General features: G+C 44.7%; 1 protein-coding gene across 1 annotated transcript in view; it reads left to right on the forward strand.

Moving 5' to 3' along the window:
- LAMA5 (laminin subunit alpha 5) overlaps window positions 1-24,318 on the forward strand; it is a 402,322-nt gene that overhangs the window by 18,431 nt on the left and 359,573 nt on the right. The window contains exon 2 of the mRNA XM_085615185.1: window positions 20,359-20,511. Within this exon, the coding sequence (XP_085471311.1) occupies window positions 20,359-20,511 (153 nt within the window). The remainder of the gene's footprint in view (window positions 1-20,358; window positions 20,512-24,318) is intronic.

A 24,318-nucleotide genomic window follows, 5' to 3' on the forward strand; every position in this document is an offset into this window, starting at 1 on the left:
GACCCGAAGGTATCAGAGCGCTTTACATGAGCACCAGTTGCATTACAGATGGACACGTTAATTTTTGTTAGGCAGAGGGAGATTAAGTGATTTGCCCAGAATCACAGTAGGTTGAGCGTCCCTGCGAGACTTGAACCCGGTTCCCCAGCTTCGAAGTTGACCGCTTTAGCCGGTAGGCCACATCCTCTGCTTTGTTGACAACTCTTCGCTGGCTAGCCTATTGAAGCCAGGTACATATATACAACTGCGTGCCTCGCCTATAAAGCCATTCACACCTCTACCCCTCACTACCTAGCAAACAAACTCATGCTATCCGGTGGCTCTAGACCCTCACGAACTGCTGAGAATCTGCTGCTTGAACCTCCAACCTTCAAAAGAGAAAGACCTATGGTGCAATCGTTCTCAGGGAATGCAACTAGAATTTGGAACTCGCTACCCTCTAACCTGCGCACCGCCGCCTCTCTCCGAATCTTCACATCGGACCTCAAAACTCTTCTCTTCCGTAGACATTTTTCACAATCACAATCTTCTCCAAGCTCCCCACACGGCATACACCCCTGCCTTGATGGCATGACCGTGACTGTTTCACAACTCTTGAATGAACCATTACTCTGTAACCTAACGGAACAGAAGGCTTCTTATGGCTAAGTTTGTGAACTATGCTGTATAACAACTTGAATGTATTTGGCTCTGTAAATATGTATTCTTTCTCTATGTAACCTGCTAAACATGTTAGTTACCTGTAAAATGTACCTTGAAAGTACATAACCCTCACCCTGAGTAACCGTAGTAGTCATAAGTTTGGTCCCCTACTACCTTGTTAGTGTAAACCTTCTCATGTGACATTCCTCGCTCTAATGTAAAGCGCTCTGACACCTCTGGTATTGTAAGCTCTATATACAATTGCATAAATAAATAAAGTACTTCAGAAGGTCTGACACTGGTCCCGTCCCTTGTGATACCTAGGCAATCTCCTAGTTGCTTGATTCCTGTCCACTTTATTTGGAAGAAGACCATGGCTTAGTAGGGAGTGGTGGCATGGCAGTCTGGTTACAACTATAGTACCACAATGTATGCTTTGGATGTTACAATATGTTGCTAAATGGGTCTCCACGCCCATAACCACATATTTCAAGAATCGTTTGCTTTCACCAGTCTGACCAGCGTAGTGATCAGGATTGTTTTAAATGTCTTTGTCTTAAAAATATGGAGTCACGGTATCTGTTTTGTGAATGTGGGGTTTTGTAGTGTATGTTGTTTGTTTATACATTTTTATATATTACTTGCAGCCCTGATGAAGTTCAATTCCTTTGAACGAAACGCGTTGGCTGTGGTCTTGGCTGTTTTTATGAAAGACATCAAATTTCAATAAGAGTGTACAAATACAAAAAAGGACTGTAGGCTTTCCATTGTTAAGAGCACTGTTGTATGTTTTGTAACTGTGGATTACTTCCTGTAATTCACAGTGCTGAATTAATTTGCAAGATATGTGGCTCCCCTAAATAAATAAAGTTAAGCACAGCATTGAAATGTTCTTTCAGTGCTGAAAACAATGACATTGTTGCTCTTAAACCATTAACCAGTGCACCTGGCAAGCTTGCAGGCCCATCCCTGATGCAAGCATCTACGATTGAATCCTTCCCAGTGTGTGGAAATAAATATTTTAAACACAGAACTCTGTAAGCAAAAAGTTACACTGTCCCCCACTGCTCTTTGTTTTCTTTCTTTGTGTGTGTTGTTAAACCTACTCTTTTGTGTCGATGTACTACAAAAGACAGGCACACTTTAGAATGCGTGCTCTTAATTCATTAAAATGCACTTGCATTTAAATTTTGATTTATAGTGCATCTTGTTGCATAAAATAAAGTTTAAATATTTGCACATTATTCCCAACAAAAACAATATTTCTCTAAACATTGACAGACATATCTGCAGTCTCTGACTACTAAATAGATGACACTCGAGTGCTCTTAATCGTTCTAAAATCTACTACAATAAATTCATGTCATGTTACATAAAACATACATAACACGTGATGTGTAATATGGTCTTATATTGCCATATCAGTCTTTATAAACCAGCTGGCCTTTTCCCTCATGGTTTGTAAATGTCACCAGAACCCCTTGATGCAATTCTCCCTCTCCCTCTTTCTTTCTTTCTCTCTCTCTTTCTTTCTCTCTCCCTTTCTTTCTCTCTTTCTTTCTCTCTCTCTCTCTCTTTCTTTCTCTTCCTCTTCTGTGCCTTTTTGGTTTCTTAACACTGGAAGGCGAGGGGCAGAGAGAGATAACACTAGCAATACTGCTTCACTCCATAGAGCAAGAAATTAACAAAACTCAATCAGGATTTACTATCACATCTAAACAAAAACAAAAAAAACATGTGGAGAGAGAACCTGAACTCCTACCCTTAGTCTTATTACAGACTATTTCCCATGAATCAAAGGAAGCGTGCTATTTTTGTGATTTTACTGGGATCAGCTGCAGTTGAAAAACGGTGACAACATGTAAAAGAAGCATAGGCAAAGTCAAATACTGTATTCTACTCTGTGGAAGACTGCTGTAGTGAAGCCTCTTTTGAAGAAACCTACCCTGGAGAGCTGAAGAACTATTGGCCGATCTCCTTGATTCTGGAAACCTATTTAAACACCCATCTCAGTACCTACCTAAAAGATCACCACCTACTTGATGGTTCACAACGTGGATTCAGAAGCCACCATAGTACGGAGACAGCGCTGATGGCTGTTTTTAACAACATTCATACTCCATTGGACGCAGGGCATACTACCCTGCTTGTTCTACTTGACCTCACCGCAGCCTTTGATACCCTGTCTCCTCACAGGCTGGTTGAACGCCTTAGAGAGATAGATATCGGGGGCTTGGCCTTGGGGCTTCTTGCTTCCTTTCTTAGTGAGCGGGCACAGACTGTGAAGCTTGGGCAATTCTACTCCGTCCCTAAACCCCTGCTGTGTGGTGTCTCTCAGGGCTCCTCCATAAGCCCAACCCTCTTTAATATCTACGTTGCTCCACTTGCTAAGGTTGTGAGATCCTTCGGGTTAGAGGTGCTGTCCTATGCGGACGACACCCAAATAATGGTGTCTATCTCGCATAGTATAAGGGATTCTGCCCTTAATTTTAGGAGATGTATGCAGACAGTTTCCTTCTGGATGGTGGAAAACTTTCTGAAATTGAATGGAGGAAAGACTGGGGTCCTGATTTTTGGTAGTAAACAGGAGATATGGTCCAGTGACTGGTGGCCGGACGCGCTTGGCGTCTGCCCCTGTCCGGTATCCCATGGTAAGAACCTAGGGGTTATCGGGGACAATTCACTTTCTCTCAACGTGCAGGTCAGCAGGTCAGCCTCCTCTTGTTTCGGGATCATTAGGATCCTCAGAAAAATGTCCCATTTCCTCTCCTTTGATGCACGTAAGCAGGCCGTCAATGCCTTGGTAACGTCCAGATTGGATTATTGTAATGCGCTCTATCTGGGCATTAAGAAGGGCCTAGTGCGACGCCTGCAGATGGTGCAGAATGCTGCGGCCAGGTTGGTGCTGAACCTTCCAAAATATCATTCAGTCACAGCCTCTATCGAGTTGCTGCTCTGGCTACCTTTGGACTGTAGGATCCTCTTCAAGACTTTGTGCCTGACTCATGAGGCCTACTATGGCTCCGGCCCAGAGGGGATTGAGGCTATTGTCCATCACTATGTTCCTAGCAGGCTGCTCCGGTCCTCAGACAAAAATTTGTTAACAGTACCGAGGTTTAAGGAGGCCAAACGGGGAGGTAGAGCTTTCTCCACGGCTGCTGCTAAACTGTGGAACTCCCTCCCGAGTCAGGTGTCCCATTCGCTTTTCCGGAAAGCTTTAAAGACCTGGCTTTTCTCAGACATCGTATGAGCATGTCTCTTTGTCTGCACCCTCAGGCTCCGCATACAGCGCCTTGATGCCCTTGGGCTAAGTTTGCGCTCTAGAAATCCAATATTCATTCATTCAATAGGTCTGTGTTTAATATGCTAACGTATGCAGCGCTAGCACATTATAGCAGACAAACAGGAGGGTGTCTGCAGGAGTGGGCAGAGAGGACTGTAGGTGTAAAGTCGCCTCTCATGCAGTTTAATGCAAGCACTCCAGTAGGAGCGGAATGATGCACCTCATACAGTATATATCATTCGGTGCGAGAGTTATACAGCATATCAGTGCTGTTCACTTTGCTATACCCAGTGTAGGCTTTTGAATGGCCAAGGGGCAAGAGCACCCGGGGCTTTCCTTAGGGCTTGGTGAGCCCACAGCGAGTGTGCAGGGCCATAACGACTCACAGACCTTATGCGAGGGCCCAGCAACAGTGTGTAATGATCCAGTGTCGCCATGCATTGGTGCGCGGTACCAATCCCAGTGCACGAGCGCCTAGATGCAATACACAGTGCCCCCGAGGCACGTGTAAGTGGCCAGAGCGATTGTGCAGTGACCGAAAATACAGTGGTGTAGATAGACGTACTGACACCCGGGGCTGCCCCTAAGTTAGCCCCCTGGTAGGAGGTAAGAGCGCGGGTGGGCGGTGGAATAAGGACTCTTGGGCATGCACTGAGGCCGAATGTCTCCCCCACACTGCAAGAAGATCCGGGCACAGCTTGAAGGGTTGGTGCATAGTGCAAGGATGGTAGACATGGACTCAGAATCTCAGCACAGTGGCATCAGGACTCCAGCCACTGACAGTAGGACAGAGTGAATGTGGCAGGGACTGGGCTCTAGGGCAGTACATGGGGACCCAAGGCCATACCCATAGTTCCCTTCTCCGCTTCCAGGATTGGTTTTCTATGGATAGCGTAAGGTTGCCTGCTTGTATCATTTATCTGTTGGTTATTCGCCTTTTTTTGAGATCGACTTTTTTTTTTGTGCCCAGAGACATTCTCAGAGTCCTGCTTTGCCCAGTATCTTTTTTGTCTGTCTTTTTTTCCTGCATCGCCTTACAAGATATTTGTATCTTTCGCAACCTTATTATTATCAGATGTTTCCCAGGCCAGGAAAGCTGGGAGCCAGGCCCGCCAAGTCCCCCAGCGCGCCTGTCTTATCTGCCCTTTCTGCCTCTGCGGCTCTCTAGTCCTCCCTCTCCCACAGTCCTTTGCGCGGGCCTTCGTTTCTCGGTCTGAGGGCTGCTGCTGTGTTTGGAGGCGGGGTGGGGGTTTAAGTACGGCTTCCTCTCGGTGTTCGCCTTAGACAGCGACCCTAGAGCAAGCGAGGTGGACCGGGGCTTAGAATCGATAAGGAAAGAGCCATCACTCCTATTACCGGAGCGCTTCCTTTCAGATATGAATCGCAAGGGCCCGATCAGTCCGCTTTGCCCCCATTATTCCCCCAGGCCCACTCATTTAGCAAATAACAGTCGGATAACGCCCCTGCCTTTTGAGATCTAACTAGGGTCGTAGCGCCTAGAGGTGAGTCACACAGGCTTATCCAGTCCTGCAGTAGTGCCTGCAATGAGAGGCTCCCTGGCCCATCAGTGCATCTGGTGGTGCTTGCAGAAGAGACACCCATTGCCCATCCTTTCTAACTAGAGCCAGTGAAAGGGTCCGCAAGGCCCATCCAGTCGCCCATATTCTGCCTACTAAGGCCCCAAGCTCACTCAGTATGACACTTCCAAGCAGAATCACAGCTCCCCCTCCACAGGCCATCTATTCGGTTGTCGGTGCATCTATTCTGCTATTAGTGCATCTTTTCTGCTGTTAGTGCATCTGTTCGACTGTTAGTGCATCTGTTCGACTGTTAGTGCATCTGTTCGGCTGTTAGTGCATCTGTTCGGCTGTTAGTGCATCTGTTCGGCTGTTAGTGCATCTGTTCGGCTGTTAGTGCATCTGTTCGGCTGTTAGTGCATCTATCCTGCTGTTAGTGCATCTATCCTGCTGTTAGTGCATCTATCCTCCTGTTAGTGCATCTATCCTGCTGTTAGTGCATCTATCCTGCTGTTAGTGCATCTTGTTATTAGTGCATCTTGTTATTATTGCATCTTGTTATTATTGCATCTGTTCTGTTGTTAGTGCATCTATTCTGTTGTTAGTGCATCTTGTTGTTAGTGCATCTATTCTGCTATTAGTGCTTGTAGTTAAGGGTTCCTGTGCGCATCCAGTCTACTTTGTGCCTGTAGATTAGCTGCCAACAACCCCCCAAGGCCCATTATTTCTGCCTTGTACCTACATATAGGTGTCTGTTGTGGAACGTTGGTGTGTGGTGTCTGTTGTGGAACGTTGGTGTGTGGCGATGCTGTGGAATGTGGAGGTTTGTGAGAGTCAGTTGGAGAACGGGCTGAGCAGCAGGAAGGCTGCTCCTGGTGGGGCTCTTGATCTTAACATCTATCTTAATAAATCGTCTTACCTAACATATACCTGGACTACCCGACATCTTAATTTCATTATAACCGCGCCAAGACACCTCCAGTCTCGGAAGTGCCTGTAGATAAGGACTCGCAGGCCCATCCTCTCAGCTTAGGGGTGGGTGCACAAGAGCCCGCCCCTTTCCAGCCCCACCCATTCGCTCACGCCTCCATATAAGGACCCCATGCATTAGCATCTTAAAGATTTTTGGGGCCCACGGCAAGACCTATTTTGGTACAACCTTTAATTTAATTGCAACTTTTAATTACATAATTTCTAATAATTCAAGCCTGCATGAAGACAAATAATTTTAGATTGTATTTAAACTTTCACACAAAACAGCTGAAAGGTGTCTTACCCGAGTGTCATAAATCCTTAAATTGACACTGTTTAGAAAGACCGAGTCAGAGGTAAAGGCAGGGCGAGAAGTTCTGATACACAATTCTATGAAATGAGAGAAACTGAGAAATATCCCTTTACAAAGGGACCCTCCGAAGGGTTGGGGCACTCAACAATTGCCCACTTTGCCCATGACTTAAAATGTCTCTGACCCCAAACCAATCCAGTTGGCTGTTTTCCTGCCGTTATGCAGCCCAGGACATTGCCTTTGCTCATTTCCCTGCTAACTCTGTAATCGGAGGTCCTTCTTGGTTCCCAGCTGTCCGCTTCCTTCCTCATCCTTGTACCTGTTTATCGCAGTCCGGCATAAACCCCAATCTAATAATACAGAATTCTTAGAGATTAAGTTGTCACCCACCACTCCTCTTCCCAGCTCAAAATAAAATGAATAAAGTGGCCAAATGTTCCATAGAGCAGACTGACAAGAAGAAAGCCACCCAACCCGTCCACAGAGCAGACTGACAAGGAAGCTGCCTGACTCCCTCCAAAGAGCAGACTGACGAGGAAGGTCCTGGTTCCTAGAGCAAACAGACAAAGAACATTTGTAGACCATTCTGACAAGGAAGAAGCCATCCTCTAGAGAGGATCCTGACACAGAAAACCCCCTCCCTTGAGTAGACCGTCACGGAGACCCCCCCTCTTCCATATGCATAGGCCAGATAGACAAGAAATAGAAACACACTGGCATGGAAACCCCCACACGTTCCCCGCCCCTAGTCTTGACTGACAAGGATGCCCCTTTCTCATATCCTTACAGCAGACTCACCAGGAAGCCCACCCCCCCCCCCCTCTAGAGGACAGGAAGCCCCACACCTCCCTTAGCGAAGACTGCCTGGGAAGCCGGGCGTATTTCTGTGTAGCGGAATCACGCGGAATTAACCAAAAAACTATGCATGATAACGTGGAATCATACAGAAAAAAAACGAGGGCTCCCCATCAATCATACAAAAAGAAGAATTCTGGATTGAGCGTTGTTTTTTAGCCCAAAAATGCCCCCACGCATCCAGCATGGACACACGAGGATGCATTTTGCGCTAAGAGACGGCACTGAATGAAAAATAACACGAACAGCAGCGTGGACAACCGATTGCACGCGTTAAATTCGTCGTTTCTCTGCTAACCTACCTTTACTCTTTACGCAAGCGGGCGTAATTACTGGTAATTCGCGCTAGCGGGTAATGCGTAATTACCAACATTGCTTCGATTATGCCGGCAGAATTAAAATTACTCCCAGCCCTAATTTAGAGACGACTGAAACGAAGAACCCCTTCCCTATATCTTTCTGACAAGGGACCCCTCGCCCCTGAGTCCGCCTCCTCAAATCTATATAATATCCTGACAAGGGAACCCTTGCCCCCCTAAATCAGACTGTGGAAAAAAAAAGCCTCCTTCTCTAGAGTAGATTGACAAAAACTCCCCCTCCTCCTAGAGAAAATTGTGATGGTCCTCTCCGCCCATAGAGTAGACTGATATAGAAGCCACCTCCCACCTCCACCTACTTAGCGCAGACTTTGAAGAAAGCACCCTTCCTCCTCTAGAGCAGACTAGCATAGATGCTGACCCCCCCCCCCCTTCCCCCCCGCCGAGCAGAGTTACCTGGAACCCCTAGGACAGGAGGCCTACCTACGTAGAGCATCAGACAAGTACCCCCTCCCCCGTAATAAGGATCTCACCACACCGAGCAGACTGACAAGAAAGCTCCCCCAGAGCAGCCTGAAGCCCCCCCCCCGAAAAGCCCCGCCCCCTGCAGACTGACAAGGAAAGCCCCCACCCCCCCCAGCCTGCTGATAAGGAACCTACAAAAGCCGCCTCCCTTTATGATCTGAAGTCAGGCCAGTGGCAGACATTAAGGGAAGTCCCTTTGTGTCCGAACTTGTTGGGATCGGGGGCTGCGAGAAAGGAGGCGACACTAGAACAAAGGTCGTGGGGGTTTGTGTGTGTGTGTGTGTGTGTGTGTGTGTGTGGGGGGGGGGGTGTCTCAGTCCGTCCCCCCATAGTCATACAGATCACTGCAAAAAGGGCGTGAGCGGGCGGGTTTATGCGGTTGATGTGAAGGGAAGTGTCATGATAAAGTCCAAACAAGCGTGCTCCGAGACACTGGGCATCGTAGACAAAACAATAATGCAGCACTTTACAGTCATGACCGACCATACAATAGTACACAGCTGACCCGTGTATGAGTTGTTTTTCTAGCGTAACTGTTCCCTCTTTGCGTCATGACGTGCCCTCCTGGTGACATCCCGGAGCCCTTCTTTCCTTTCACTGTCCCATAATTTCATTCTTTGTCCTATAACGAGGCAGAGTTTCACCTTTTCTTCTTTTTATTTCCTAATTTACCAATGAAATTTCGGGGTGAGGCGGAGGAAAGATGTCCCTAATAATTTTGTTTGCGAGGCATTCTACTAAAACGTGTCGCTCAGTTTTTACTACTTCCGGGTTATCCTGGCCTGTTAGTGTTGCTACCTTAATCTGTGCCGGCCAGTCTGCATCAGTTATCTGTGGTTGAAAAAATATACTTTATTTATAAATTTTTGTTCGTCACAAGTACATGTTAACCAATCCCATTTTGGGTGGCATACTTTTTAACTGGACTAGGTGTTGCACGAAGGCAGGAACCTGTCAATTTTCCATCTAGATATATATTTCTTGAGAATACACTTTTATGCTAAAGTGTATTCCTAAAGTTTTTAGTTTAACCATTCTGCCAATTTTTTTTGTTTCCATATTTTTTCTGCTTCTTGTTTGCCTTGTTTTTTAATATCCACATAATAAAAAAAACATTACTTTATCCAATGCAATGTTTATACAATCTTTGGTGGAAAAGTTCTTGTGTTGGTAGACTCCCAGGTTTCTTGTTGTCCATAGGCTCTCTTTCACACATGATATAATTTTCAACAGTATGTTTTGTTTGTCTTTGGTACATGTGTTGGGGAAGCCATACAGGATAAGTTCATAGCTTATGTTTGTTTGTCCTGTGATCCCTTTTATCAGGGGGCCTATGGTTTTCCATGTCTGTTGCGAGAAATGGCAGTTCCAGAGGAAGTGGAGTACTGATTCCTCCGCCATACATTTTTCTCTTGGGCAGGTGGAGTCTTTTGATAGTCCTCTTCTATGTTGGAAGCTTTTCACTGGTAAAGCTTTGTGGATAGTCAGCCATGCCAGGTCTTTTTGGCTGTTTGTGATCTCCTTGCTGTTTGCTATTGTCCATGCTTTTCTGGAGAGTTTTTCATTTAGATTGTTTGCTGGCGTCAGAGCTTCTTTCTTTTGTTTGGCTTCCTTCAGCACCATTCTATGTATGAAGTCCTCTGGTTCTAGTCGTATTCTTTTCATGCTTTTTAAAAAGTCTGCAATGATGTTGTACATTTTTGGTGGTACGAACGCTGTAGGTAGTCTGTTGTCTTGTTCTATGAGCTTTGCTGTTCTAAAGGTGTTGGCGGCTCCATATCTGATGAAATGAGCCGCTATGTTTCTTTTCTCTCTAATTGCATTTAGGCATAGGCTGGTGTATGTGACAAGGAAGAATAGATATAGGTTTGGTACTCCCTTGCCCCCATTTTCTAGGCTTTTGTAGGCAATCTCTCTTTTTAGTTTTTCCATTTTGGAGGACCAAAAAAAATCAGATGTTTTTTTGCAAATTCTTTAGTGTCTCTTTGGAGGGGGGAAAGATCACGGCATAGTAGAGCATCAAGGGGAGTAGGACGGCTTTTATCACAAGTATTTTCCCTACTAGGCTTAAGGATCTACTTTTCCATAAACCTATTTTTTGATTTATCTTTTTTTTAACTTCCACCCAGTTGTCTTCTCCTGAGGTGTCCTCCGAGGACCTGACTCCTAATATCTTTGTTGGTTGTTTGGTGGTTTGGACTGGTATTTTGGCCAAATTGTTCCAATTTCCCACTGTGAGGCAGGTGGTTTTTCCTAGGTTTAGTTGTAGACCTGATGCTTGCGCGAAAATGTTGCAGTGTAATATAGTTCTTGTAACGGACTGTGGGTCTGGACATAATATGGTTATGTCGTCCATATAAGCTATGCATTTAGCTTTGTTTCCTCCTGCCCCTGGGACAAAGATTCCTTTTATCACTTTGTCTTTTCTCAGGGTTGCTAGTAGTGGTTCTAGGGCGCAGATGAAAAGCGCTGGTGATAGTGGGCAACCCTGTCTGAATCCCATGCCTACTGCACACATGGTTTACTCAGTCTCTATACACATGCACTTTTATACAACATCTGAAGGAGTGGAGTCTATTGAGTGTTTGGCTTCCGTTTTTAATCAGGGATACACATTTCCCCCCTAAAGAGGAGGTTTATGGATAGGACAGTAGCATTAACTTTTAGCATTGGTGTTTCTAGTGGATTAAATCACTCTAGTTGTTTTTTGATGGCATAGGGCATGCTGTTTTTTTTTCTTGTGGTGTTTTATTGGTAATATGGGTCAAATATGTTTGAGTAAAATAACACACACACACACAAACACACCTAAATCCCCCCCAAGGCCGCTGGTGAAATCCATTGGAGACGGCAAAAGAAAGAAGACCACAAGAACCCGATCACTTGCCTTCAGTAGCCCCTGTAAAGAGAACACTGGGGCAACTTGGCCCTTAAGGAAAGAGGGGCATATAAGAGAAAACCAAGGCAGTAACATATGTGCCCATGTAGAATATATATACCCTAATGTGGAAGCAGGGAGCTGCCAACCTTCAGGGATATACCGCGCCCCTCCGAGTTGCTCCTTGGCCACTCTCGGCCCATAGGGCAAATGGGGTGGTCCGCAGCCCCGGGTCGCCATGCTCCCCTGTTCAGGCTTTCAATTTTAAAAGGGGGTGGGGAGCGAATAACCATATGCAAACCTGGGCAAAACTGAAGAAAATGGGTGGGTTCTTTATAGGGGATTAGTCAAATATACCTCAGTAAGGTTCAGCAATTGTGGCGCTGCTCACTTTTGGGGTGGACAATGTCCGCTAATGCACCTTAATTTGCTTGTATTTTGCTATTCAAGGTATCGCACTCTTCCGAATTGTGTACAGCAAATCAATGAGTACATTTATAAAAGAGGACATAAAAAAAGACATGCAACATTTTCTGTACAGACCATGTCCGTCGCGTTCATTAACAGTCCTTGTCACTTTGTGTGCTATTACTCCCAAACCTTAAACACCACCAGTGATAAATCATAAGTAATCCAGCCGTGCTGCGTGTCACCATGCTCCGCGTTGTCCCCGTCCACTCACCTGCTATTAACGCCTGGTTCCCTTTTGTATACGCCCATTTTTAATCTGGGGACACAGGTTTGACTCCTAAAGAGTTGGTTTATGGAGATAGCGATACAAACTTCTTACAAGCACAGGGAGCTTCTCTGTTGATCTCCATCTAACTGTCGTCTAGTTGGATAATTCTGCGCACTACTGTTGAACATTGAGTATATCCTACATATGGCTTGTATGAAATTAAACACTGTCACCATCTTACATAGTCCATTTTAACTCCCATATATAATAAAAAGTTCACACGGTCCATCACCAAACGTGCTACAACGCACAGGTCCAGTTACTTCTGTACAATTCTCGCAGGTGAACAATATAAGGCATTTAACCTAAAACACACATTTTTATTTAAAAAAAAAAAAAAAAACACTCTTGTGACTAAAAAATTCCTGAGTCGATCCCAGGTTGAAGATCCCGTAGCTTTCCGAAGTCTCTTGCTTGCATGATGTTTGTCACTCGACTGCGTATTGAAGCATCTACAGACTTTAATTTATCTCTAGGTTTGGATAACGGACTGAGTCAAGAACATATGCTTAATTCGTATTTACCTACTGGCCAGTGTCTTTAAGGTGAAGATGTGACCTCTTGGTCTGGTGTTTTGGAGGAAACCCTCTGAAGCTCTTGTGCCAGCCCTTGGTCTTACAGAGGGATTGTAGCATTCCTTGTTCTATAATACTGCAGAATTGTTTGCTTCCGCTGCTCTTCAAGCATGGGCCCCTGTAGTCATTTGGGCCCAGAGCAACCCAGTCTTTTTTATTGAGGAATCCTTATGACCACCATCTTTGTCTTATTCCAAGAGGAGTTTTTACATGTTTATGGAGGGTTTGACAATCTCAGACGGTGTTGTTTTAACATAGTCTGGATAAATCATAGACCATCTATAGGCACTACACAGAGATAAGTATCTGAGTGCATTTCGAAGCTTTTTGATGGGGCCTTTGCTTTGAGAGATGGGGAGTTCTGATATTACCTCTGTATCACACAAGGATCCACAAATGGCTAATATCCATAGGTTTTTGACTGGCGAGAGAGCAGTGTTTTAGGAAACCCGGGTCTCGATAACGATCATGTTATGGACTACAGCACTCCAGTCAGTTGTGGAGAAGTGTAGCTCAATTATTAGAGCGGCAGACCCTGATGCAGAGGTCTAGCCCGGGACCAGGGTTCAATTCCCCGCCTCAGCGGGTCTTGGGCTCAAAAATTCCACGGACATGATAATTCTCGCCTCGGTGCCTATTCCAATCATGGAGTCCCACTCTGCAACTCTGGGCAATAGCTTGCTTAATCTCCACAACGGCCCCTACAACGCTAAGGATGCCTGGCCTCCACCTTGGGGGTGCCCAGTAGTGGACGCCTCACAGGGAAAGCCAGGATGGGTTCCACAGCGGTATTCGTACAAGCGCCTTGAGACCCTTGCGGGTGAGTAGTGCGCTATACAAGTATCAATTTACATTTACAGTCATCACCCGGACTTGAGGATATGCCCCGGATATTCAGTTTTGTGATAGAGGAGGATTTTATAATTGTAGCCTTAGGGCTAAACAATCGTCTATATTGATGACTATCAGTATTGCTAGTGATAGTTCTAAACCTTGTATCTACAGTAAATGTATTCTTAGATACGTGATGCTAGTTGTGAGGTTAAAGGACTGTATGAACGAATAAAACAATATAAACGAGCCAAAGTGATGAACTGGGAAAAATATCCACTCATTTAAAAATAGTAATATCTCTATAACTAGCTACAGAAATATGCATAAGATTATCACAGACCGTACATTATAGCTTATTTACAACAGTACCATAGGTAAGATACTGGACTTGGCCTTCGTCCCTCTTCATCAAGCTTTATTTTTAAAGATCTTTCTTGGGCTAAGTTCCACCAATCCGTGTGTTCTGCAGATTGTAACCTCTTGATCAAGGCCCTCCTGTTGACATGCACCCTCCAGCCTAGCATAGGAAGGGTTTGTCAATTTCAGGTACATAAGTGACCTGAAGCAAATGAGGTTGATTGCCCCAGGCACACTTTTAGTTTCGGGCGAGTGTCTTACGACAAGGGACCTCTGGGTTGTCCCATCCATAGATGACGAAGGCATCCTACAGGTAGACTCAAATGTTGCTCATGCCCAATCTGCCCAATATAGACTCTTTCATCCTGCACGAGATGGTCTAGCTTCTATTTTTTCTTTCTCTCTCTTTATCTGCACCGGCCCCCCCACCCAAAATCACCCATACAGCACGCTGCTCTGATGACTACATTCTTTTGGGGGGCAGGGGTTGCACAGCAGTAACTGGCGAGGCCAGCAAGCCCTCTTCCCTTAAGGGGTGTAAGGAAAAAGGCGCGTGGCTCAAGTCAGCTGTCAGTCTCCCCATAGCGAGCCACGAGGGGGCAGAAACTGCGGGTGGGTACCCTTTTTGTGCACCCCTGGCCAGCAGAGCCAAGGCTTTACAGACGTGTGCACATTGGAAAACCACAATATGAGCCAAAAAACACAAAACAGGGCGTTGGCATTGTCTGCTTCCTGTGACGTGTTCTAGATATCTAAGAATGTTCTAAGTATGCGCTGTGGCTTCTGCCGTTTTGCAGGAGGAGCTGAGGCCGCCTGCAGCGGTGTAGCATGCGTTGCCAGTGCCCCGCGCAAGGCAAGTATCCTTCCAGGTTTTGTTAAAAAATGTGCACCCCTAAGAATGCCCCTGTGCCCCTAAGAATTTTGCAACCGGAGCAACCGCCCCTGTGGCCCCGCCCATGCTACGCTACTGGCGTCTGAGCTGTAGTGAGTGCTAAACTAGTATGATTTGTTTCTGTAGTCATTAAGCTAAAATGGTGCTTTAAATACTCAAATGATACATTGTTCCCATGTTAGAAACTTGTCTCTCTTCTAGACTACCCTTCCATTAAAACCCACAGCAACATTCCTGCCCCTTGCCTCCAGAGCACTCTCCCTCCTCCACAGGTGAATAATAAAACATAATGCTTGCTTATGGGGATGTGACTTGAAACATAAACTGCTGTCTGCACAAGAGGGTCCAGACCACAGCCTGGAAGAACAATGCGCTCTCCTCTTCACAGGGCCATAAACACAAGCCTGTACCTGTCCAAATATTTATTGAAGTGCCAAGACTTAAAGATGGCTGCCGTGATGCGCTAAGCGTCTTAGGCCTTGTGTAACGGCATTCCATTGGTGATGTCTGGGCCTGCTCTCTGAGATCCTTTTCAGGACATTCTGTAAGTTTGCTGCCACCCTGCAGGCCAGTAATCACAGATTTGCCCCATGTCCAGTCGCTCCCCATCTCTTTCCGAAACTGACACTGTCGGCATCCCACAGACTACGGGTTGGGCGCACGTAGGGCCTCATGTACCAATAATGCAAATAGGAAATTGTACATTATGACAAATACCGATTTGCAGTTTGTGATTTCTTATTTGGAATTTATTATTTATAATGGATTTCGGTAGAAGTAGTTACAGATTGAGCACCGACTTCTACTAAAGGCATTGGAATTTTGCAAGCTAACCTAATGTATTAATAGGTAAATTTACAAATACTGAATCGAATTGAGCCGCAATTCGATCTACCTCATTATTATACTTGAGGTAGGTCGCAAATTGCAACCCCCTACGATTGGCTAGATTCACAGGCATGATTGCCTGCTGGGGTCAGCAAGCCATCATGTCTGTGATTGCTTTTAAGTAAACTATTTTTTTTTTCAGTGCAGACTATTCATAAAAGTAAAACCGGGTGCATTTAAAAAATAAAAAAAAAGCAGGAAAAAAACCCACCCAAAAATAGCGAAACATTTTATAACCTTGTTTTTACAAGTAGTCAGTTGTTTCTTTCAGGGACTTCTGCCTACCCCTAAAATGTTTTTGTCCACGTTTGTAAAAGGAAAGGAGTCCCTTGTGGACCACTTCCTGTTTGTGAATGGTTACCACCTCCTTGGAGGTGGATTTTGGTCACAAAACAATTAATATATAACTTAATAAATCCGTATTTGGAAGGGGCACCCTTTACATGGCCCTTCTAAATACCGATTTGGTATTTATTCGCAAACCCAAATTGTGATTCAGTAACATGTTACTGAATCACAAGTAGAGTTTTGTACTTTTAAAAACGCCATTTTTAGGTAGCAAAGGTTCCAATGTGACCTTTTACGACTGTAAAATTGCACACGTGTATATTTAAAATGGTTAAATGTGTCTGTGTATGAATGGTTGTATATATCTATATTTAAATATGTACTCACAAATATACAAAAGTCAAATGTAAGCAAACAACACTGCTTTGCAATGAAATATACCTGGACATTGGTACGGGGCAGTGTCTGTTCTACTGGCAGGTTCTGAAGCTGAGGTGGTAGGGCACAAGGAGGGAGCAGGACAAACAGTGGTGGCTCCTCCCCTATGGCGGAGGAGCGTCGCCCCACTGCTTTCAAGCAGTTCAAGAAGCAAATACATAAAATAAAAATACATTTCAGTTATTTTCATTTTATATTCTTGCTGCTTTGCGGGCGGGTGGGAGGCGCTGCTCAGCTCTCGGAGCACGGCAGGGGAGGAGTGGTTTGCCCACTCCTAAGTGTGCAATGACTGTTTGGTCGGCCCACTCGGGCCGCCCAAACCAGTCATGCACACTTTCCCCGTTCTCCATGCAGGCTGCATTGCCGGCTGCATGGAGATCATGCCCAACCCTCCAGCCCTTGGCTGAGCGCCGTGTCTTGGCGCTCAGACCAATCACAACGCTGCATTGCAGAGATGTCAGTGGCTTAGGGGAGGGAGCCTAGATGCCTGCTTCCTGTTCCTGAAGACTGAGGCAGGAGAGCAGGAGCAGAGACGTGGGACCTGGCGACCAGGTAAGTTATTCATCTTTTTTTTTTTGTTTTGTTTTTTTAAATTGTGCTCTCTCCACTCTTCATTTGGTATGGTATGCAAGTCGTGAGTATTGCGATTGGCTCGTTGTGGATTGACGGTTGTAGTTTGGGATTTCTCGTTCACATAACTGACACTCCTAGCTATCTGAGTTGGCCTAACTTCTGCTGACCAATTTGGTATAGTGCGTGGTCAAACGACATTGTTTTAGTGGACTTCGCAGGTCTAGAATACTCCGCTAGTAATTCCAAGTGATGCAAATAAGCAGTGAGTGCTTAATTTGAGCCGGTGGTGTCTGGTGCTCAGCACTGGCCCTTAATCATTAACACCGGCGCTTTTCATCAGCACCAGTTAAGGACACATTCATTTACGGGGAGATTAAGAGATTTGCGCAGAATCTCAGGATGTGGAGCCGAAGCAGAGACTCGATCCTGGATCCCCAGCTCCGAAGTCTGCAACTCTGGCAATTATACCACATCCTCTCCCTGCGTTAGTAGTTGGTTCTGTTTTAGATGGCGCTAACAGGAGAAATGGGCTGGTGCAAGCTGCCTCCTGACAAGAGCCCCAGCACTTATTGTTTTACTAATTAACCACTGCCAATAAGGTTTAGTGTGTCCTGGAAAAGTTTAGTCTAAAGATATTTCAGGAAAAGTTAGAGCCATATGCCACCGATTCCCTTGGACAGGATGTCATTCAGCACCCTCGTATCGTCAGATAACCACATGCAACAGACAGTGTTTGGAGGAACCAGTCAAGGTACTTTTAGTATCTCAGTACACAGGAGTATGATGGGGAAGGTGTGCAGCTTCTGTATTGAACCATCATACTATACATATCCAGAAGTCCTCACCTGTCAGTAGCCTTCAATAAATATAACTTCTGCATCTTCTCAGCAGGTAGGAGAGGGCGATACAACAGACCCCAGGGCCTTAGTTAGCCCTCTAAGAGTTAAAAACAAACACCCCTACTAAGTATACAATACAATGAGATGGCACTGCACCAACATCCCTTATGGAGGGGTGAAGGAGGGGCTTCTGTATCAAGAGGTAAGAAGGGTAGCAGCGACCATATGGCACTTTGACTCCTACACCCACCAAGCGACATACTAAGTTAATAGGAAATGTATAAATAGGCCACTGGAATTACATTACTTTGGGGCCATTGCTTTCTGCACTTAATTGAAGATTTGTTTCAGTTGCCACACAATCCACCGCCATCTAAATAGTGTGCAAATATTAACACAATATGTTTATAGCAAAAATGGATCAAAAGTTATTGCCAACCATATATGCTTTGTGCAGTGCAGCACAACAAAAGGTAAATAGCTACCTTCCACCGTTGGTGACGGAGGAACATGCACTGGAATGCGTTTTTTTAATCTGTTATACCGTGGCTATTTGCCTGTTGAAAAGGGCCAGAATATTCCCCCTCTTTGAAATAACGACACAGATGCCTCACTTGATGCACAAAGGGTGGGGGAAGGGTAACGCTGCATTTGTGCTGTGCGGGTAGGGGGAGGGCTCTTAATGTTAACTGGGAGGGCGGAAGCAATAGAGCATGAGAGCAGCTGACTTTGAAGCTCGGAGGTGGGCTCCTCTGACAGCTTAATAAAAATGAAGTGGCATGCACTGAAGAAAGGAAAGGCAGTCATCAGCTGAGCGGGAGTGCTGCTCAAGGACAGATATGAAAAGTCAGTAAAAAAAGAATGGTCAAAAGTGTAATAAATAACATGAAGCGTAAGAGCACATGTAACACGGGCGCAGTCCGAATGGGAGGTTAAAAAAAGTTGAAATGGGGGTAATAGTAAGCTATTTCACTAATCAAAAGCTGGTATTTACGAAGGAAAATTAGAGGCTATAATAGAAAAGATGGGAGGTGCTTGAAGCCCATATTCTAGGTACAGCATGTCTCGAAGAGACCGCGCATGCTCTGCCTAGGTGAGACCTAAAAAAGGTTTGTTGTGAATATCATTGATTGAAGAACTGACAATCGCCATAGTCTGCAGAAGTAAACAAACAATATAATTGAATGAAATTCAGAAAGCAAAGAACGAATCATTCCTTCTTTGCCATTAAAGTGTTTTGTTTCACTATTCATGCAAATTCAGGTGTACATCAAGCATATCATTCCGAAAGACATTAAAAATGCACAACATTTTGCATCTATTGTAAGGTCTGAGATTTCAACCTGAAAGAGTCTAGAGACGCGCATATGTATTGTACAATACTACGCATTATGGATTGTTCCTTAGTGGTGCTCCCACAAGGTGAACTCAAAATAGAAGATCACTTTCATAAGTGTCAACTGGATTTAGAGAATAAATAGGGCAATCTAGATGCGTGTACCTTTAGGCTTGTTTTCTGAAACACAATTTTATTTTGAGACATTGGAAAGGCATTGCTAATTAATTTCTGTTTCTGTGCTCCTCTGCAATATGAAATCAATTATTGTTCGAAATAATCATTTTGAATGTGTTTAGTTGAATGCGTGTATGTTTTTCCACACCACAGGGGTCCTATCTGCATAATTATCAAAATAGTCAGGAAATGCCTTATACTGCATGCAGTGCCACGCAATGTGTAGTTCTCAGGTGCTTCATTTAGCTAACCCTACTTAACGATCTACTGCTGCATAATTCCAGTGGCCCTGCTTAAAAAATCCACAAAACAGCATGCATCTTGGGAACTGTGACGGGGCATCTGCACCTTGCAGTTCTTCCATGCAGCGTGCGATCTTACAGAAACACCACAAATAGCACTGGCGCCAATGGTGGGATGGGGTGGGCATTGGCTAAACTCAGTACACAAGCTGTGGGCTGGACATGCCCATAAACACCACAGTCTGCCCTTGATAAACATGACCGCTGGTCCTGATGCAAGACAAAGTCCTGCAGACACGGTGGCTATGATAGAGATCACTTTCTTTTTCTATCCTCCCTGCATAAATTCTACTTTTGTGTTTCTCACTTTTATTATCGCACGTATTGTTATTGTACACATGTTGTACGGTGTCTTGTTGGTATTTTTTGGGACCCAAACTAAGTGATATGAACTTGTAGCATCCTTCCAAGACCCATGTCCTCTTCAGGAAGCAGAACCTTCACCACTGGCCTGAGGCCAGCATAGAAGACACTCCACTCCTCATCTGAAGATGGAACTTCTCAGCCATTGCTTGTGGCTTGTTGGAGCAACTTCAGGGGTAATTTTTACGATCATCTGACTACTCGTGGAAAGAACTTCGAGAGATCCCAGAGAGGCTATTCTTCCTGCAGGCGTCAATTATAATCTGTTAAATGTCCGACCACTGTGGAACCACTTTAGGGGCTGCCTGCTGCTATATATTAAATTGTCTTCTTTGGGAAGGGACATTTTTAGAGTGGGTGGGGAGATTTTACGCCTGGTAAAAGATCGCTAGAGTGATTGCACATGATCCATTTGGAGGTTTCTGATGGCTCCGTCTTCTTTTCCCACTCTACAGGGACAATACTGTGACATCTGCTCTGCTGCAATCACCGATAAAGCCCACCCGATATCCAACGCTATTGATGGCACAGAACGCTGGTGGCAGAGTCCGCCGTTGTCGCGCGGCCTGGAATTCAACGAGGTGAACGTCAGCCTGGACCTGGGACAGGTGAGCACTGCCGACAAGCTGCTGGCGCCCAAATGATGACATATGTCTGAGATTTTGAGGGTCCTCTATTGAGAAAATGTACATGTGTGGTTTCGGTGAGCTACTGTGTTTTGTCTCCTCTGGCAGTAGATGTTTTTTGTGCGTCTTTCTGTTGCTTTATGTGAATATTTTCTCCATATTATTCTCCAATTCATGGTCACAAGAAATTAAACCTGTCCTAAAAGTATGTCCTTGGGTATATAGTCTATGGTTTATGAATTGGGTGTATTGAACCACACACCCAAACCCAAAAGCCAACACCAAACTGGATCCACCGCCCTCCCACCTCCACCACCATAGATGTCCATGAAATGTGAATTTACTGTTCTAAACACTGGTAAGGTATCTGCAGTGTGGCCATCTTGATATGAATTGATGTGTATTGTGGGGCTTGGCAGGTGAAGTATGGGCCTCCCAGTTCTAGTTGCTGCATCCTCAAGTTATGCAATATCCGCAGAGGATGCCCTTCTAGAAGGGTCCGAAGACTTCCGCTATGCACCTCAGATGCAATCCATTTCTTGCATTTGTATCATGTTTGCAGAGACGTATCCAATAACCCTATTGGTCATGTAACATGTTCTGCTGTTTTGATCTTCAGCTACCACGTGGAAGTTGTGTTTTGTACATATCATCTGAACGACTACATAACTCTATTGTTCCACAGAGCGGATCACTAGTTGTTCTATTTTCTGTGTCACGTGATGTGCACCTTTCCAAGGTTCCCAGTGGTAATCAATGGCATAATTGTATTCCAATGTAAAAGACGGAGTACCTCAAAGTCCAGCCTCTCTCCCGGCTAGGTCTGCAGTTCCAGCTCACTGCCCATTTAATTTCCTGTACAGATGTTTTTCTTTTGCTGTTTGTTTCACAATGTCAGCATGAAAAATATATTCATTAATATGGCATATGATTTATAAAATGATGCGTGCCGGTGCTGTGCCCATGCAGCGAGCCTCTATTGCTGTTGTCACTACATAGTGCATTATCGGCCAAGAAGTTAAGAAGGAACTCTGGCAGTGGAGAACCACCTCTGGATGAATGACACTGTAGATTGTACATAGCGCCTTGAGACCAAGTAATTGTCAAATTCTACACTATACAAATACTCCGTAGCATAGCAACAGCTGTGTGGTATTGGGTGACTTTTGCTGGTCCAGGATGACCTTCTAAAGGTTTCCAGTGCAGACTGGCGCCTGGTCCAGTTTGTGGAAACCTGCTGTGTGTAGGGTAAGGCACTAGGTCTCCCTATGTGAATGTGCCAGATTTGAGCCGCACGCCAAATTATGCAGAAACTGTACATCTCTATTCATAATACCGAGTGTGTTTGGGGTGTAATTCTGCTGTACAATCTAGACTCAGTTTTCAACGTTTTCCCATTGTGGTAGGAGGATAACCTGCTAACCCTGGATCACGCCCCAGTGTAATTGATGATAGCTCTGGGCCATGCTGAGACTTTTAATTATAACTGCAATTCTGAAGGGTTGTTAAAGAAAAGCAAATTCGGATAAACAAGCTTATAACCGAAATACTAGAACAGATCATGAGAAATGGTTCCCTTGTGAGAGACTTAAATATCAGCTGGCAATTTGTAAAGTCCAATTACAGAGCAATTTAAATTGGCCCTGTCACCAGTACTATTGTAGTTCCTTGAAACAGCTAGCGATTGCATTGAGATGATGTAGGGGTTACTGTGAGATGCATTATGTAGTTTTAACCCTACTTTATGTAGATGATCTGTTATTTTTGGTTTCAAGTCCAGGTCCAGAAACATCTGTTGCATCTTTTGAAGATGTTATTTTATAATTTGAGAATATTTCTGGGTATATAACAAAGTGGAATGAAACGTTTACAAAGGTCACTTCAATTTTCCAAAAGAGACACGGAGTAGTATTGACTGGACGGACGGGAAAGTAATTTATTGGGGATTAAAGGGAACTACAAAAGAAATGAGGCGTGTGCGATGTAATCCTAGTCAGTTGATTCAGAAGTCAAAGTAAGAAAAATAAGGCGGAAATGATTGCATGTGGGCCTATGGGTCAAACTGATATTAATAAAATATAATAATCCCTAAAATGACAAGTGCATTGGACAAAAATTAATGAAGCTACTGATTTCTGAGAAATTACATTTTGGAGTTGGTCAGAATTCTTTTGAATATTCTTTTAAATGGGAAGAGAGCTCAGATAGTGAAGAAGACAGGAAACACTGATTAGAAAGGGAGCATCTGGGTCGCCAAATGTAAAGAAATGTTATGAATATTTTGTCCTATATCAAACAAGCGAAATGACCAGATTTGTGTAGATTGAGGTTCCAACTGGTTTGAAACGGAAAGAAATTGCTGAGAACTTTTCTGATTGATCTGTGCACTGTAGCAAACTGCCCTTATCTCATTTTTGACAAGGAACACATATCATAGGTCAAATGTGGAATAGGCTGTGTTTTGAACAAAGGAATTATTTTCTCCAGTGTGGAAAGTTCTGAAATAAAAATGGGCAAGATTGTTTTGGCAAAATAGCTTTAAGAAAGGCAGAAGTAGAACAGGATAAATATCAGGGGTGGCATAACTCGCGCAATTTCCTGTAGAGTAATTATGCAAAATGACAGAATAATTACACAATGTTATGCGTAATTGCGCCAGGAGCATAACTCAACATTTTGCACTATTTTCAAAGCGCAAAAGGCACCCTTGCTTCCAAAATGAAGCAAATCTTGCATTTTGTGGTAAGAAAAGTCTGCCAACTTCAACAGAACACAAACCGCAGCAGTCGCTCGCACTGTGTCTGTGCTTATGCGGTAGTTATTTTTGCCCCAAACTGCTCTGAATAAGAGAAGCGTGCGAAATTAGTAATTTTCGGTAACTTCTTGTCACAAGAGTACTGCAAAATTGTTCTGATTACTCCGGCGTCATTAAATATTACCTAGGCCTAGTAAGTATAGAGGTGAGTACAATAAACCCTTCTTGGTACTAGAAAGCAATCATGGGTTAACAACCTCAGACATGGAGGATTATCAAATATTAAGAGAAGTGGTGGAAACTCTCTTGATATTGAGATGGATAGATCCTTAAGAAATCAAGACGGGCCCGTTAATTGAAAGCGCCTTCAAGAGACCAGCTATATTCTGTACTATACTTTCTTATGGGGACTGAATTCCATAGACCAGCCCTGCAAAGGTCAGGATGATTGCAATGAGGAACTGGATCAGCTCATCTCCGGCATTGAACGGGGGAGCGCATTAGAGTCAACACCAGGAGTATGCTTGGCATGTCAGGAGGGATACCTCAAAGTAAAATCTGTTTCAGATGCATTGAACCCAGAAAAGTTGAGAAAGGTACAACTGTTAGACTCAAACTGATGTAGTAGTTGATCAGGAGAGGTAGGTAGATGCAGAGGCGGCTGCTATGGAATAGAAGTGGTGAGGCTGCGAGGGAGAGAAACAAAAGAAAAGATGACTTACCTGTCGGCCACCGCCCCTTCTCCGTCCTCTACTGTCCCGGTTGATTCCCGGCAGCACACAGGCTTCCCGACGACTTTCTTAAGCCAATCAAGATGCTGCTAATAGTATTACCAACATGAAAACAGCACCGCGATTTGTCTGAGCGGCCTGGTTTGCCGCTCCAACAGTGCCTGGGAGCCTGGAACTGTTCTACAGTCGGCTGTGCAACACTGCCTGGGTTTGAGAAGTGCTAAGTGCTCATGTCGGTTTGGCCGTCCTTGAGCGTCTGGCCAAACCGACATGTGCACTTATGGTGCCCACCACTCCTCCTCC

The sequence above is a fragment of the Triturus cristatus genome, chromosome 7 (assembly GCF_964204655.1).
Source record: "Triturus cristatus chromosome 7, aTriCri1.1, whole genome shotgun sequence".
NCBI classification, from domain to species: Eukaryota; Metazoa; Chordata; class Amphibia; order Caudata; family Salamandridae; genus Triturus; species Triturus cristatus.